This window comes from Natator depressus, chromosome 11 (assembly GCF_965152275.1).
Source record: "Natator depressus isolate rNatDep1 chromosome 11, rNatDep2.hap1, whole genome shotgun sequence".
In the NCBI taxonomy this organism is placed as follows: Eukaryota; Metazoa; Chordata; order Testudines; family Cheloniidae; genus Natator; species Natator depressus.
In genome coordinates, this window is record NC_134244.1 from 55515268 (window position 1) to 55530201 (window position 14934).

The 14934-nt window shown below is 40.5% G+C and overlaps 1 protein-coding gene across 1 annotated transcript in view; it reads right to left on the bottom strand.

Moving 5' to 3' along the window:
* Positions 1 to 14934, bottom strand: part of DNAH7 (dynein axonemal heavy chain 7) — a 312828-nt gene that overhangs the window by 244510 nt on the left and 53384 nt on the right. Inside the window, exons 13-15 of the mRNA XM_074967796.1 lie at positions 4711 to 4838; positions 4362 to 4440; positions 688 to 912 (exon numbers count right to left, since the gene is read on the bottom strand). Of these exons, the coding sequence (XP_074823897.1) occupies positions 688 to 912; positions 4362 to 4440; positions 4711 to 4838 (432 nt within the window). The remainder of the gene's footprint in view (positions 1 to 687; positions 913 to 4361; positions 4441 to 4710; positions 4839 to 14934) is intronic.

Below are 14934 nucleotides of genomic sequence, written 5' to 3' on the forward strand. Positions count from 1 at the left end.
ATTCCTATAAAAAGAGACTCTAAAAAGTGAGAACTTTGGGGTCTGATTCTGCAAACCAACTTCCAGGAGCATCAGATGAGCATCTGACAAGGCCCTGCTCCCTCCTCATGTCCAGGCCACCTGGCCAGTGGCTTGGCATGAGCAACTCTAAGGCTGGTAACTATGATGACAACCTTGCAGAACCTGTGTGTGTGTGTGTGTGTGTGTGTGTGTGTGAATGTGTGAATAAATATGAGATTGAATGGAATGTTATAGCTATAACTAACTGCTTACTATGATAACAACCTTGCAGAACCTGTGTGTGTGTGTATGAATGAATGAGTGAATAAAGATGAGATTGAATGGAATGTTACAGCTGTAGACTATGATTCTTTCTGTATTCACAATAAATGTGGTATTTTGCCTTTTTCCCTTTAATAAGATCCTGCTGGTTTTTAATTTATTGGTACAACAATGGTATGTGCAATCAAATGAATAAGAAATCAATACAAATTAGTTAATATTATATATTCTGATATGTGCTGTGCCATATGTTTATTTAATGTAATTAATTCTGCACTGTTTTTAAAAGTAGTGGTATAAATAAATTTTAAAAGATTATGCCCATCAATATGATTTTTTATGTCAACTGTATTATTTAAAATATTCAAATAACACAAAGGTTTTGAAAATGCTTTCACTACTAACCTTAAGTCCCTCTTGAAATTGCTCTGTTTTTTCTTTAATTATCTTTCTGTGCTCTTCAAAAATATCTGACATTCGAGCATACCACTGAAAGACACTATTATTCAGTCGAATATCTGCTGGTGAAAAGTTTGCACACTCTATCAGGAAAGCAAGGCAATTTTTAGAGTCCACTAATTTCTGTTCCAACTCAAACATGTCCCGTGTTTCCACTTTCTGTATATATGCCTAGGGGATACAAAATTAAACAACATAAATGTCTTCCCATCAAACCCCCCAATTTCTTTAATCTGTCAAGATATCTAAAACAGTCCTCACATAGTAAACATGAAAAGTCTGTGTTCAAGATGAAGTGGCCAGTAAATAAGTCTACAGTCATAGGACAAAGAAAGGTTCATTACAGATTGCTGTAATGAACCATAAAAATCCAGTGTCTTTATTAAGTCCATGATTTCTGGTGTCTAGCAACATCAGAACCTGCACACCTTCAAAAGATGAGCCTGGAAACTTAAATTCATAACTCTGCTAGACACCAAAAATCATGGATTTAATAAAGACACTGGATTCATGGCTCATTACAACGATCCGTGACCTACTAATCCTTCTTTGTTTTAAGACTATAGTGGTGTTAACTGCCCACTTCACCTTGCATGGTCTCTTGCAACATGTGTTAACTCCTTATCTGTTCCACCCTTGGTTTTAGCAGTGACATTCAAGTACCTTTTCCAGACCTGAAGAAGAGCTCTGTGGAAGCTCGAAAGCTTGTCTCTATCACCAACAGAAGTAGGTCTAATAAAAGGCATTGCCTCACTCACTTTGTCTCTAATATACTGGGACCAACATGTTTACAACACCACAGCAAAAATAATTAATGTGATGACACAAATTAATCAATGAAATAATATTTAGAAAAGTACAATCTGTCCAGTAAAATGTATACCACCACTATCTTTTAAACAATAGTTTATATCCAGTAGAATATATTAATGACTTCTGGCTCTAGGGAACACTGGTCTTTTCAAAAAATAGCCTATATAAAATTTAAAATAGCATTGTAGCTAAAAGACAAAGGAGTTATCAGGAGGGATTTGATCTCAGTGGAAAATAATAAGCCACACCTGGGAAAACTTAATATGGTGTTTATCTGACATAAAACTGCAGCAATAGAAACTCAATGCTTTAAGATGGCACACGTTTCATGTCTTTTAAAGCTTTTTTTTTTCACTTGAAAAAGTCTCAGAATGTTGCCATTGTTCAGCTAGACTTTCAGTGTAAAAACAAAGCATTTAGATTCTGATTCAGCCAAGCATTCATTTGCTTGATTAACTTTAAGTACACACCTATGTCCCTCTGACTTAAAATTAAGCACCTACATAAGTGCTTTGCTGAATAAGAATGAACTTAAGCACATACTTAATTTTAAACATGTGTTTAAGTACTTTGCTGAGTTGGAGCCTGAGTATGCCAGAGTGGCCACTGGGACTTGATCATCAAACTGGTATCTATAATGTGGTGGGATTTTATAGTTATTGAGATGGATGATCACACACAAGCCACACATCTGACACATTTTAAATGACAGCTCAATACATGACTTATAGGCAGAAGTACTTTATATATAAATTACAGGCAGAATGTTTCTGAAAGTTGTCTATGCAGTACCAACTCCTCTCTAAGTTCTAATCAGACATTTGTCTGCTTCCCTGGAAGTTCATGTCTCTGACTAGCTCAGAATATTGTGAATGGGACCCAGTGTATTTCACCTCTAATAAACTGTCTGAATCCAGCCCAAAAGATTTCACCATTTGATCACATTATCTGTTATAAGGCCTGTATGGTTAAAATATAACCATGCAAATCATTATTGCTACCACTGTTATATAATTGCAACAAATCTTAAACAAAGTGTAACACATGGCCAGAAAGAGTTAAACAGCTTGTAGGCTAGTTAACCCAAAGCCAACCTTTAAAGACATGTTAGAAATGGTAATTAGGGTCATTCTCTGGCTAGGTAGGCTAGAACTTTGAAATGCAAACCTATATTGTTAGAAGTTATACTAATTGTGTGTATCTTAGATGCTACCCATGTAAACAGACAGTTCCTGTCTGTCACTATAGCTACTAATTCAGAGATCAAAAGGGAATATTAACATTTAGATGAATCTTGGGTGAAATACTGTCATTGTCTATATGTCTCTTTGAAGTTTGTGATAGACTGCCTCATGGATAAATTGCCCTATGTTAATTTGTATAACTAATTACTGGTGGTGTTTAGAAAACAGAAGGTTACATCAAAAGCCTATTGTTTACCCAGGTCAAGTGGATGCTAGAACACTGTATAAAAAGACCCTTGCATCCTGATCCTTTTTATCTCAGATCTGCTTGAGGTTCCATGCAGAGGAAGCCTAAGCCACAAGGACTGAGATCCCTGTTCTGACTGGACACCCTGAAATATAAACATTGGACTATAACCTATGGACTAATTCTAAAAGAACTCTTTGCAACTACAAAGCTCACCATCTCTCCTATGTATCTGAACCTCAAGAATTGAACTCCTGTCTGTATGTATATTGATCTTTTAACAATACTCTCTCTCTTTTCTTTTTTAATAAATTTTAGTTCAGTTAATGGAAATAGGCTATTAGCATGTATTTGGGTAAGATCTGGAATATTCATTAACCTGGGACGTAATGTGTCCAATCCTTTGGGATTGGTAGAACCTTTTTTTTTGATATGATAAAATAAGATTTTCATAAATCTTCATCATATTTGATTTGGGTACCTTTAAAGGAAATGTGCTGTTGGTTTCTGGGCAACCAGGTTGAATAAAGAAGCTGTTTTGTGCTGGTTTGGTAAATCTAAGTATTAAAATATCCAACAACTTTGGGGATTGACTGTCCATTCTTTGCAGTTCACCTTAATTGAGTGACCTCAGCTGGCCCGCACTGGGACCCCGGTCATAGCCTGTATGAAAGAAATTATGTTCTCAATCCAGTTTCTAACAGGCATGTTCTCTATAACATATAAATCACTATTGGCACCTACTAGCACTAACTGGAAGGGCATAGGAATCTAACTGTCCACTTACTAATAAAAATGGGGTGTGCAATCTTGATTCTATTGAGATCAGTGGCAAAACTCCCACTAACTTATAGACTCATAGGTTTTAAAGTCCAAAGGGACCATCATGATCATCTAGTCTGACCTCCTGCAAATTGCAGTCCACAGAACCTTGCCCATCCACTCCTGTAATTGATCCATGACCTCTGACTGACTTCCTGTAGTCCTCAAATCATGATTTAAAGACTTCAAGTTACAAAGAATCCACATTTACACTAGTTTAAACCTGCAAGTGACCCATGCCCAATGCTGCAGAGGAAGGCAAAAAAAAAAAAAAAACCAACCCCAGCATCTCTGACAATCTGACCTGGGACAAAATTCCTTCCTGACCCCAAATAGGGCCATCAGTTAGACCATGAGCATGTGGGCAAGACCCACCAGCCAGACACCTTGAGAAAGAATTTTCTGTAGTAACTTAAAGTCCTCTCCATCTAGTGTCTCATCAGGGCCATACACGAGGCAACTTGGTTAAGCTTACACGGTCATTGTATATCCAAGATCAGATCAAGATATTGGTAATTATACCTTGCTTGTAGTATATAAGAAGAAATGTATACCTTAAGTTCCATTAACTCCTGTGTATTTGATGGAGTGGTAAGAGCTTTCTCGGCTATATTCTCAAATTCATCACATAACCTGAAATATATAAAAGAGAGCCAAAGTCTGATATGTGTGTCTATACATGTAACATGCTTCTCTGCCTATATATTCACATAAGGGCAAAAAATCATTAGTTTGTTTAAGTAAAGACTGAATGAAAAACTAACTACAAATAACATATCTTAACATCTCTGTGTAGTATAGATTATAGTAAAAATATAGATTAAAGATACTTTTCAAGTGTTTACAAAATTTAGCACTCGAAATAAAATAATGTACATTTATTTATGAAATTTTGAGATTTACCTCAGGTTTATATCTTGATGATCTTTGAACATTTTGGCAACAATTTTTCCAAAAATTGCATCTGCTCGCTTTGCCAAAGCCCTAATCAATTCATCACAGTGCAGCTCAAACATTCCTAGACGAATGTACTAGAACACAAGTGTAAAAATTAACATACTTGACACATGGTATATGAAAGAAACAATAAATTATCCTAAATAGCAGTATTTATAATGCTTTCTTTGTTGATCTGTTACAATCTTACAGTACCAGTTTTTAACTAAAGAAGAATATGTAAGATGTGGAGATCTTGACACTCTTTTCAGTAAGAAATTACTAGTCTTTTGCTCATGGTACAGAGAAAAGATTGTTAGCAAGGGATGCCTTCTACCATCAGTTCTAGAGGGCAGTTCCTGTATGCCTCTTCACCAACGTCTTTAGTAGCAATGGTTTTGATTCAATTTAAATTTTGCTCTCATTTACAATAATATAAATCCAGAATAACTCCACTGACTTCACTTGAGTAGTAATGTAAGCAAGAGACGCATCAGGCCCTAAAAGTGTTTGACTGTATACTCACTTCCTATCCACACACTAGTGGTCAAATAAACCTGTGGTGTAATTTCATTAACTTCAATGGAGTTACACTTGGAATGAATTTGGTCCAGGGGTGGGGGAAGAATCACACATTTGTGCACTTCAGTAGGGAGTATTTAAAGAAAGCTATTGTAGAATTTTATTTCAACCTGAGTTCAAATGTTGCTAGAATTAACTCTCTAAGCCTAATTCTTCAATACCTAAAATTGCTGAATAAGAAGTTACTTACCCGTACAGTAACTGGAGTCCTTTGAGACATGTTGTTCATATGCACATTCCACTAATGGTGATGTGCTTGAGTTCTGAATCTTTGTGCCAGCATTGTTCATATGACCACATGCAGCCTAAGAGTCCCTGTAGTCCACATCAAGGGCATATAAGGGCAGTCTGCTAATACCCATTCAGTTTCCTCTCCACCACAGAATCCCAGGGATAAAGGACTCCGAGTAGAGGGGGATGGAGGAAAGTGGTGAAATCTGCATATGGACAACACATCTCAAAGAACTGCAGTTACTGTATAGGTAAGTAACTTCCCATTCTCCCTTACGTGACTGCCCACATACACATTCCATTAATGGTGACTCCACAGCAGTGAAACTGTACAGTGCAGGCGGGAGCTCAGAGTTTTTAGAAAAACAAAGACTGCAGCACTACTTTGCCAAACACAGCGTCTGACTTGGAGGCGTCGGTAAGGACACAGATTCTTGACCACCACTGTCACCACTGATCTCGAGGCGGTATGGACCACGTCAAGGGCCACCTGAAAGCTGGTTTTGTCCAACACAGAGTCATAGAGTTCAAGGCCAGAAGGGACCACTAGATCATCCAGTCTGACCTCCAGTACATCACAGGCCACCAACAGCACCCAGGACCCACATGCTAAACTCAGCAACTGAAATGAAACCAAAGAATTAAAGCTCATGTGAGACTAGACTATTATATGCTATGGGGAGAGACCAAGGGGAACCAGGATCAAGGCCCTCACAATGACAGGGAATGATTAAGTGAGATATACCCAGATAATTCTGGCAAGTGACCCACATCCACATCCTGCAGAGGAAGTCATAAAACTCCCAAGGTCACTACCAATCTGATCTGGGGGAAAATTCCTTCCCGACCCCACATATAGCAATCAGTTAGCCCTTGAGTATGTAAGCAAGAACCAGTCAGCCACGCACCTCAAAGAGAGAATGCTTGGTGCCACGTCAGAGACCTGGACCACCCTACCAAATGATCATCTGTAGCCATGGTCACCCCTTATGCTTCAGAGGAAGAAGATTAAAAAAAACCCTCCCAGCATACGCTGGGGGCGGGGGGAATGCCTTCCTGATCCCCAACTGAAACACTGAAGCATAAGCTTTAGGAACATAAGACACAAACCAGAAGTGAGCCCCAGGGCTGTTGAGCCCTGCCGCCTGCCATCACAAGAAAATCCATCATACATTTGCACTTAAATTTGTCAGTTCTTTCTTTAAACTAATTACTTTCTTTGCCCCAATGACTACTATCAGGAAGCTGCTCCAGAACCTGCCCTCTCAGATGGTTAGAAATTTTCTTCTATTTTCCAGCCTGAATTTGTTGCTTGCCACTTATATCCATTTGTTTTTGTGCCAACATTGTCCTTTAGCTTAAATAGCTCTTCACCCTCCCTAGTATTTACCCCCTAATGTATTTATACAGAGTTATCATATTCTCTCTCAGCCTCCTTTTTCTTGACTAAATAAACCAAGCTCTTTCAGTATCCTCTCATAAGATAGGCCAGCCATTCTGTTGCTCATCATAGTAGTTCTTTATTCTCTGCACCAGTTCCAGTTTAAATTCATCTTTCTTAAACATGAGTGACCAGAATTATACACAATATTCCAAATGAGGTCTTACCAGTGCCTTGTAATTAATACTTCTCTATCCCTACTAAAAATTAATATGGCATTAATACTTCTCTATCCTTGCGGGAAATGCCTCACTGAATACATCCTTGGATTTCATTTGCCTTTTTCACAGCTGTATCACATTGGTGGCACATAGTCATATCCTGTAATTGACCACACATTCAGGTCTCTCTCCTCCTCTGTCGCTTCCAACTGATGAGTCCGCAGATTATAGAAGAAATTCTTAGTATTAGACCCTAAGTGCAGATATACTTTGTAGTTCTGAATTTCATCCCATTTTAGTTTTCAAAGTCATCCAGATCTTTCTGTATAATATTCCGACCCTCCTCTCTTTTGATGATGCCTCCCAACTTTGTATCATCAGCAAATTTTATAAGCACACTCCTACTTTTTGTGCCAAGGTCATTTATAAAAATATTGAATAAGATTGGTTCCAAGTCCAGTCCTTGAGGAACTCCACTAGTAAACTTCCTTTAGTCTGATAATTACCTTTCTGCATATCCATTGCTCTCTCCTCTTTAGCAAATTCTTTATCCACCTTACATTGCTGGTATTGATCCCCACCTTCCCTAATTTAACTAATTTCCAAAGTTTCCAATGTGGTACTGTGTCAAATGCTTTACTGAAGTCCAACTATTGTACTTCCCGTTATAAAAAATAATCAGTTATTTTCTCAAAGAAGGAAATCCAGTTAGTCTGATATGATCTACCTTTCATAAACCCACGTTGCATTACACCCATTTACCATTTTTTTCTATTAATTTAATTATTCTTTCCTTCACAATTTGTTCTAAAGCCTTGCATACTACTGAGGTCGAACAAACAGGTCTGTAGTTGTCCAGATCACTTTATTTCCCTTTCTTAAATATAGGTATGACATTAGCTTTTCTCCAACCATATGGTCCTGCCCCCAAATAGATAAGACTTATTAAAAATCATTGCTGCTGAACTAGTTGTCTCATGTGCCAGTTCTTTCAACATTCTGGGGCGAAAATTATACCATTGCACTTATTTGAAAGCATAAAGCACTTTATGTTTTTCTTCCACCTCAGATATGGTCATTTCCATTTCTAGCATTTCCACCAGCCATTAGTTAAATACTGCCTTCATGCACATGTTCCATATTATAGCCCTCACTGAAAAATGAGGCAAAGTATTCCTTTAGTTTTAGGGCCATATCTAGATTATCCTTAATCTCCTTCCCATTTACACTGCATAGCAGTCCAACCTTATCCTTCCTTATTCTGTTTTTATGTAACTAAAAAAAACCCTATTATTTATTTAAATTTCCTTGGCAAGAGCTAATTCAGCTTGAATTTTAGCAATTCTCATTCCATTTAGTAATCTCAATGATGTAGCTCTCTTTGCTGATCAACTCCTTTCTCCATTCCCTATAAGTTCTCTACTTACTTCTCTTGATCTTTTTAAGGTTGCTATTCATCCAGCTAAGTCTGAAGCCTTTCCCTACAAGTTTTTTCCCCTTGCTTGGGATGCACATTTCTTTCAGATTGTTTTTCCACAGTTGATTTGAAGAAACTCCAAATCTCCTCCTCATTAAAATCCTTGTGCTCTTCAATCCAGCTGATTTCTTTAACTAATTCCCGTAATTTCCCAAAGTGTGCCCCTTTAATATAAAAAAATCTTAGGTTGACAGCCTGGTTTTGATTATTCTTCCATTTAATTTAAACTGAATAAATTTGCTATCACTCAATCCAAGGTTACTAAAAGTAAGACTAAAATTGCATCACTTCTTGTTGTTTCAGTGATGATTTGATGAAAAAAATCTGTCATATGTTGTAACAGGGACCGCTAACAAGGAGTTTCAAGAGGGAGTTCTCCAGGTGAAGGAGAAGCAAATATGGGACCCTTGGGGTAAGTGGCTGTCTGTAGTGTGTGTTTGTGTTTGGGGGTTACTTACTGTGTGCTGAGCTTGTGTCTGTCTGTCTGTCTCTCTGTTTGGTTGGTTGGTTGGTTGTTTGAAGGACCATGTGCTGTGGCCGGCAGTTGGAAGCTGTGAGCTTCTAAACAAGGTTTGAAATCTAGAAGCCTCTGTTCATTGGCTGAGCCTTAGTCAGGGGGCAGGGCTATCAAGAAGGCCAGGGCTTTATAAAGCAATGAGCAAGCGACCAGGGAGCTTTGCGACCAGGGACCGCTACCAGGGAGTTTCGAGAGGGAGTTGGGAAAGGGGCGAGGTACACTTGCCATTCTTTAAAACCTTTAAACTAAACTATAATCAAAACTTCTTGATTTATACAAAAACCCTATCATTAACCTAGGTAGCTGTACGAGAAAATGCAGGCAGAACCCCAGCAGCAGAGTGGGGTCTATCCTGTTTATTGCACTCAGTGTAGCATGTATGATTACCTGTCCTGTGGGCGGGTGGCATGTGTGTGCATTCAGTGCATGGAGCTCCTGGACCTCAGAGACCATGTACCACCACCAAGTGATTTAACAACCAATCAGGGAAGGACCATTTGGAGTTCCTATTTCCCCAAAATATTCCCCCAAACCCTTACATCCCCTTTCCTGGGGAGGCTTGAGAATAAACAAGATGAGCACAGACCAGCCTTGGATTTTTAACACCCAAAAAACCCAATCAGCTTCTTAAAAAACAGAACTTTATTAGAAGAACAAAAAAAAGATAAGAGAACAACTCTGTAAGATCAGAATGGAAGATCATCTTACAGACAGTCAGATTCAAACATAGAGAATCCCTCTAGACAAAACCTTAAGTTACAAAAAGATACAAAAACAGGAATACACATTTCCTCCAGCACAGCGAATTTCACAAGCCAAAAAAAAGAAAACCTAACGCATTTTTTAGCTAGATTACTTACTAACTTTACAGGAGTTGGAGGGCTTGCATCCTTGATCTGTTCCCGGCAAAGGTATCACATAGACAGACAAAAGCCTTTTCCCCCTCATCCAGATCTGAAAGTATCTTGTCCCCTTATTGGTCATTTTGGGTCAGGTGCCAGCTAGGTTACCTGAGCTTCTTAACCCATTACAGGTAAAAGGACCTTGCCTCTGGCCAGGAGGGATTTTATAGTACTGTATACAGAAAGGTGGTTACCCTTCCCTTTATTTTTATGACAGGGGGCTATCCTGTTTATTGCACTCAGTGTAGCATGTAGGATTACCTGCCCTGTGGGCGGGTGGTGTATGTGTGCATTCGGTGCAAGGAGCTCCTGGCCCTCAAAGATGGTGTAAGGGCTTTGGAGGCCAGGGTGGTGGAACTGGAGGAGCTAAGGGAGGCAGAAAGGTATGTTGATGAGGCTTTCCAGAACTCTGTAGATTTGTCCCACCTCTGGTCAGACAGCCCCTCCACTGTTAAGGAGGATGAAAGGCCCAGAGAAGGAGAGCAGTCAATGGGAAAAGAGTTGGGACCCTCCTTCCAGATGATGTTGGGATATCCTCTCGCACTGAGGTTACCTCTCTGGGAGAGGGAACTCCAATCATTAGGAAAAGGCAGGTGTTAGTAATGGGAGATTTGATCATTAAAAACATAGATCGCTGGGTTTGTGATGATTGGGAGAACCGTATGGTGACTTGCCTGTCTGGTGCAAAGGTTGCGGATCTCTCAAGGCATCTAGATAGACTTATGTGTACAGCTGGGGAGGAGCCAGTGGTCGTGGTACATGTAGGTACCAATGACATAGGGAAGAGTAGGAGAGATGGCCAAATTTAGGCTGCTAGGAAAGAGACTGAAATCCAGGACCTCTATGGTGGCATTCTCAGAAATGCTTCCAGTTCCACGCGCAGGGCCAGGTAGGCAGGCAGAGCTTCAGAGTCTCAATGCAAGGATGAGACGATGGTGTAGAGAGGAGGGGTTTAGATTTATTAGGAACTGGGGAAACTTTTGGGATAGGGGGAGACTATACAGGAAGGATGGGCTCCACCTGAACCAAAGTGGATCCAGACTGCTGGCACTTAACATTAAAAAGGTTGCAGAGCAGTTTTTAAACTAAGAGATGGGGGAAAGCTGATTGCTGCAGAGGCGCACGTGGATTGGACAGAGAATTCTCTTAGAAGAGAGTCTATTGATAGAGATTCTCTAGGTATTACTCAGGAGGAGGGGATGGAAGAGGATAAAGTATGGGCCAGATCAGATGAGAAACATTCACAGAAAGAATCTGACACATCAGAAAAGGGCAGACAAATAAACAGTGACAAGTTTTTAAAGTGCTTGTACACAAATGCTAGAAGTCTAAATAATAAGATGGGTGAACTAGAGTGCCTCGTGTTAAAGAAGGATATTGATATAATAGGTATCACAGAAACCTGGTGGAGTGAGGACAATCAATGGGACACAATCATTCCAAGGTACAAAATATATAGGAAGGACAGAATAGGTCATTGGGGGGGGAGGGGCCGCGTGCAGTGGCACTACATGTGAAAGAAAATGTAGAATCAAATTAAATAAAAATCTTAAATGAATCCACATGTTCCATAGAATCTCTATGGATAGTAATTCTATATTCTAATAAAAATATAACAACAGGGATCTATTATCGACCACCTGACCAGGACAGTGATAGTGACGATGAAATGCTAAGGGAGATTAGAGAGGCTATCAAAATAAAAAACTCAATAATATTGGGGGATTTCAATTATCCCCATATTGACTGGGTACGTCACCTCAGGACAAAATGCAGAGACAAAATTTCTCGACACTTTAAATGACTGCTTCTTGGAGCAGCTGGTACAGGAACCCACAAGGGGAGAGACAACTCTCGATCTAGTCCTGAGTGGAGCGCAGGATTTGGTCCAAGAGATAACTATAACAGGACCACTTGGAAATAGTGACCATAATACAACAACATTTAACATTCCTGTGGTGGGAAGAACACCTAAACAGCCCAACACTGTGGCATTTAATTTCAGAAAGGGGTACTATGCAAAAATGAGGAGGTTATTTAAACAGAAATTAAAAGGTACAGTGACTAGAGTGAAATCCCTGCAAGCTGCATGGACGCTTTTCAAAGACACCATAATAGAGGCTCAACTTAAATGTATACCCCACATTAAAAAAACACAGTAAAAGAACTAAAAAAGAGCCACCATGGCTTAACAACCATGTAAAAGAAGCAGTGAGAGATAAAAAGGCTTATTTTAAAAAGTGGAAGTCAAATCCTAGTGAGGTAAATAGAAAGGAGCATAAACACTGCCAAATTAAATGTAAAAATGTAATAAGAAAAGCCAAAAATGAGTTTGAAGAACAGCTAGCGAAAAACTCAAAAGGTAATAAAATGTTATTTAAGTGCATTGGAAGCAGGAAGCCTGCTAAAAAACCAGTGGGGCCCCTGGATGATCGAGATACAAAAAGAGCGCTTAAAGACAATAAAGTCATCGCAGAGAAACTAAATGAATTCTTTGCTTCAGTCTTCACAGCTGAGGATGTTAGGGAGATTCCCAAACTTGAGCCGTCTTTTGTAGGTGACAAATCTGAGGAATTGTCACAGATTGAAGTGTCACTAGAGGAGGTTTTGGAATTATTTGATAAACTTAACAGTAACAAGTCACCAGGACCAGATGACATTCACCCAAGAGTTCTGAAAGAACTCAAATTTGAAATTGCGGAACTATTAAATATGGTTTGTAACCTGTCCTTTAAATCAGCTACTGTACCCAATGACTGGAAGATAGCTAATGTAATGCCAATATTTAAGAAGGGCTCTAGAAATGATCCTGGCAATTACAGACCAGTAAGTCTAACATCAGTACTGGGCAAATTAGTTGAAATAGTAAAGAATAAAATTGTCAGACACATCGAAGAACATAAATTGTTGAGCAAAAGTCAACATGGTTTCTGTAAAGGGAGATCATGTCTTACTAATCTATTAGAGTTCTTTGAGGGGGTCAACAAACATGTGGACAAGGGGGATCCAGTGGACACAGTGTACTTAGATTTCCAGAAAGCATTTGACAAGGTCCCTCACCAAAGGTTCTTATGTAAATTAAGTTGTCATGGGATAAAAGGGAACATCCTTTCATGGATTGAGAACTGGTTAAAAGACAGGGAACAAAGGGTAGGAATAAATGGTAAATTTTCAGAATGGAGAGGGGTAACTAGTGGTATTCCCTAAGGGTCAGTCCTAAGACCAATCCTATTCAATTTATTCATAAATGATCTGGAGAAAGGGGTAAACAGTGGGGTGGCAAAATTTGCAGATGCTACTATACTGCTCAAGATAGTTAAGACCAAAGCAGACTGTGAAGAACTTCAAAAAGAGCTCACAAAACTAAGGGTATGTCTACACTACGGAATAAGGTCGAATTTATAGAAGTCGGTTTTTTAGAAATCGGTTTTATATATTCGAGTGTGTGTGTCCCCACAGAAGTGCATTAAGTGCATTAACTCGGCGGAGTGCTTCCACAGTACCGAGGCTAGAGTCGACTTCCGGAGTGTTGCACTGTGGGTAGCTATCCCACAGTTCCCGCAGTCTCCGCTGCCCATTGGAATTCTGGGTTGAGATCCCAATGCCTGATAGGGCTGAAACATTGTCGCGGGTGGTTCTGGGTACATATCGTCAGTCCCTCCTTCCCTCCCTCCCTCCCTCCGTGAAAGCAAGGGCAGACAATCGTTTCGCGCCTTTTTTCCTGAGTTACCTGTGCGGACGCCATACCACCGCAAGCATGGAGCCCGCTTGTAACCGTCACCGTATGTCTCCTGGGTGCTGGCAGACGCGGTACGGCATTGCTACACAGTAGCAGCAACCCATTGCCTTCTGGCAGCAGACGGTACAGTACGACTGGTAGCCGTCCTCGTCATGTCCGAGGTGCTCCTGGTCGCCTGTGTGAGGTCGATCAGGAGCGCCTGGGCAGACATGGGCGCAGGGACTAAATTTTTAGTGACCTGACCAGGTCATTCTCATAAGTCCGGCAGTCAGTCCTATTGAACCGTCTTATGGTGAGCAGGCAGGCAATATGGATTGCTAGCAGTCCTATTGTACCGTCTTCTGCCGAGCAGCCATGAGATGTGGATGGCATGCAGTCCTTCTGCACCGTCTGCTGCCAGCCAAAGATGTAAAAGATAGATGGAGTGGATCAAAACAAGAAATAGACCAGATTTGTTTTGTACTCATTTGCCTCCTCCCCTGTCTAAGGGACTCATTCCTCTAGGTCACACTGCAGTCACTCACAGAGAAGGTGCAGCAAGGTAAATCTAGCCATGTATCAATCAGAGGCCAGGCTAACCTCCTTGTTCCAATAAGAACAATAACTTAGGTGCACCATTTCTTTATTGGAACCCTCCGTGAAGTCCTGCCTGAACTACTCCTTGATGTAAAGCCACCCCCTTTCTTGATTTTAGCTCCCTGAAGCCAACCCTGTAAGCCGTGTTGTCAGTCGCCCCTCCCTGCGTCAGAGCAACGGCAAACAATCGTGCATCTGAGTTGAGAGTGCTGTCCAGAGCAGTCACAATGGAGCACTCTGATTGGGCTAAAACATTGTCGTGGGTGGTTCTGGGTACATATTGTCAGGCCCCCGTTCCCTCCCTCCCTCCGTGAAGGCAAGGGCAGACAATCGTTTCGCGCCTTTTTTCCTGAGTTACCTGTGCGGACGCCATACCACCGCAAGCATGGAGCCCGCTCAGGTAACCGTCACCGTATGTCTCCTGGGTGCTGGCAGACGCGGTACGGCATTGCTACACAGTAGCAGCAACCCATTGCCTTCTGGCAGCAGACGGTGCAGTATGACTGATAGCCGTCCTCGTCATGTCCGAGGTGCTCCTGGCCACGTCGGCTGGGAACGCCTGGGC